The sequence below is a fragment of the Macrotis lagotis genome, chromosome 1 (genome assembly GCF_037893015.1).
Source record: "Macrotis lagotis isolate mMagLag1 chromosome 1, bilby.v1.9.chrom.fasta, whole genome shotgun sequence".
In the NCBI taxonomy this organism is placed as follows: Eukaryota; Metazoa; Chordata; class Mammalia; order Peramelemorphia; family Peramelidae; genus Macrotis; species Macrotis lagotis.
The window spans coordinates 336,327,834-336,329,279 of NC_133658.1; the positions used below are offsets into that span (position 1 = coordinate 336,327,834).

At 44.3% G+C, this 1,446-nt stretch overlaps 1 protein-coding gene across 1 annotated transcript; it reads left to right on the forward strand.

The window, feature by feature from the left end:
• Window positions 1-641: 641 nt before the first annotated feature.
• LOC141517541 (histone H3.3A-like) lies at window positions 642-1,143 on the forward strand. Its single transcript, XM_074228624.1, has one exon. The coding sequence runs from the start codon at window positions 642-644 to the stop codon at window positions 1,050-1,052; it is 411 nt and encodes a 136-aa protein (XP_074084725.1). The 3' UTR covers window positions 1,053-1,143.
• The last annotated feature ends 303 nt before the right edge of the window (window positions 1,144-1,446 follow it).

Here is a 1,446-nt window from a genome sequence, read left to right on the forward strand (position 1 = left end):
TCATGCTGCCATCTTGGCTTCTCCCTGTTAATCTCCAACATATATTTTTAGTGACTTACTATATGTCGGGCACTGTGCTAAACTCTGCATGCAAATAAAAGCAAAACTGGTTCTTGTTTCCTTCATTTTCAATATGCATATAACATGTAAATAACTTGGAATATTCAGGATATTTGCTAAGAAGATGGAAGCTAATTTTAAGAGTGGAAAATATTAGCCTGGTTCCTCTCTGCTAAATATTTCTAAATTGGTAACTAGAACCTTAAAAATCAAAGAAGTTAAGAATATTGCTCTTAGAACATAGCAATTTAATAACTAGGATATAAAATGGTAGAAGCAGAATGGGCATTTAAACGTGGTCTCTAATGTCATGAAAGGGCATTTTCAATTCAGAAAATCATTTGTTGAGGGGGAGGAGGAGGGGAGGAGTCAGAGTCCAGGCTTAGCGCGGCCTCGGGCTCTAGCAGTGACAAGCGGGCGACCCGGGGAGCCTCCCCCTCGGCAGGTGCCCCGCCCCCCCTCCCCCCCCCCCCCCCCCCCCCGCAGCCGCTGCCACCCGCCGCAGCTGCCAGCGCCAGGGCCGCCTCCTGCTCTGCCAGCCCAGACGTAGCGAAGGGGGTGTCTAAGAAGTTTTCAGGAACATGGCTCGTGCCAAGCAAACCCCCCATAAATCCACCGGTGCTAAAGCCCCCAGAGAGCAGCTCACCACAAAAGCCACTCGCAAGAGTGCGCCCTCTACCGGAGGGGTCAAGAAGCCTCACCGCTACAGGCCGGGTCCTGTGGCTCTCCGTGAAATCAGACATTATCAGAAGTCCATCGAACTTCTGATTCGTAAACTCCCCTTCCAGTGTCTGGTGCGTGAAATTGCTCAGGACTTCCACACAGATCTGCGCTTCCAGAGTGCAGCAATTGGTGCTTTGCAGGAGGCAAGTGAAGCTTCTCTGGTTGGCCTGTTTGAGGACACCAACCTATGTGCTATCCACGCCAAACGTGTCACAATCATGCCAAAATATATCCAGCTAGCACGCCGCATACGTGGAGAACGTGCTTAAATTCCACTATGATGGGAAACATTCTTCATTCTCAAAACAGAAAAAAATAATCTCTTCTTCCTGTTATTGGTAGTTCTGAATGTTAGATATTTTTTTTTTCCCATAGGGTCAAAAGGTACCTAAGTATATGATTACGAATGGAAAAATAGGGGACAGAATCAGGTATTGGCAAGTTTTTTCCATTTTCATTTGTGTGTGAATTTTGAATATAAATGCGAGGACATAAAGCATTAATGTGGTCAAAAAATGTTTCCGTGAACAAGTTTCAATTATTCAACTTTATAACAATTATAAATAAACCTGTTAAATTTTTTCTGGACAATGCCAGCATTTGGATTTTTTTAAAAAGTAAATTTCTTATTGACGGCAACTAAATGGTGTTTGTAGCATTTTT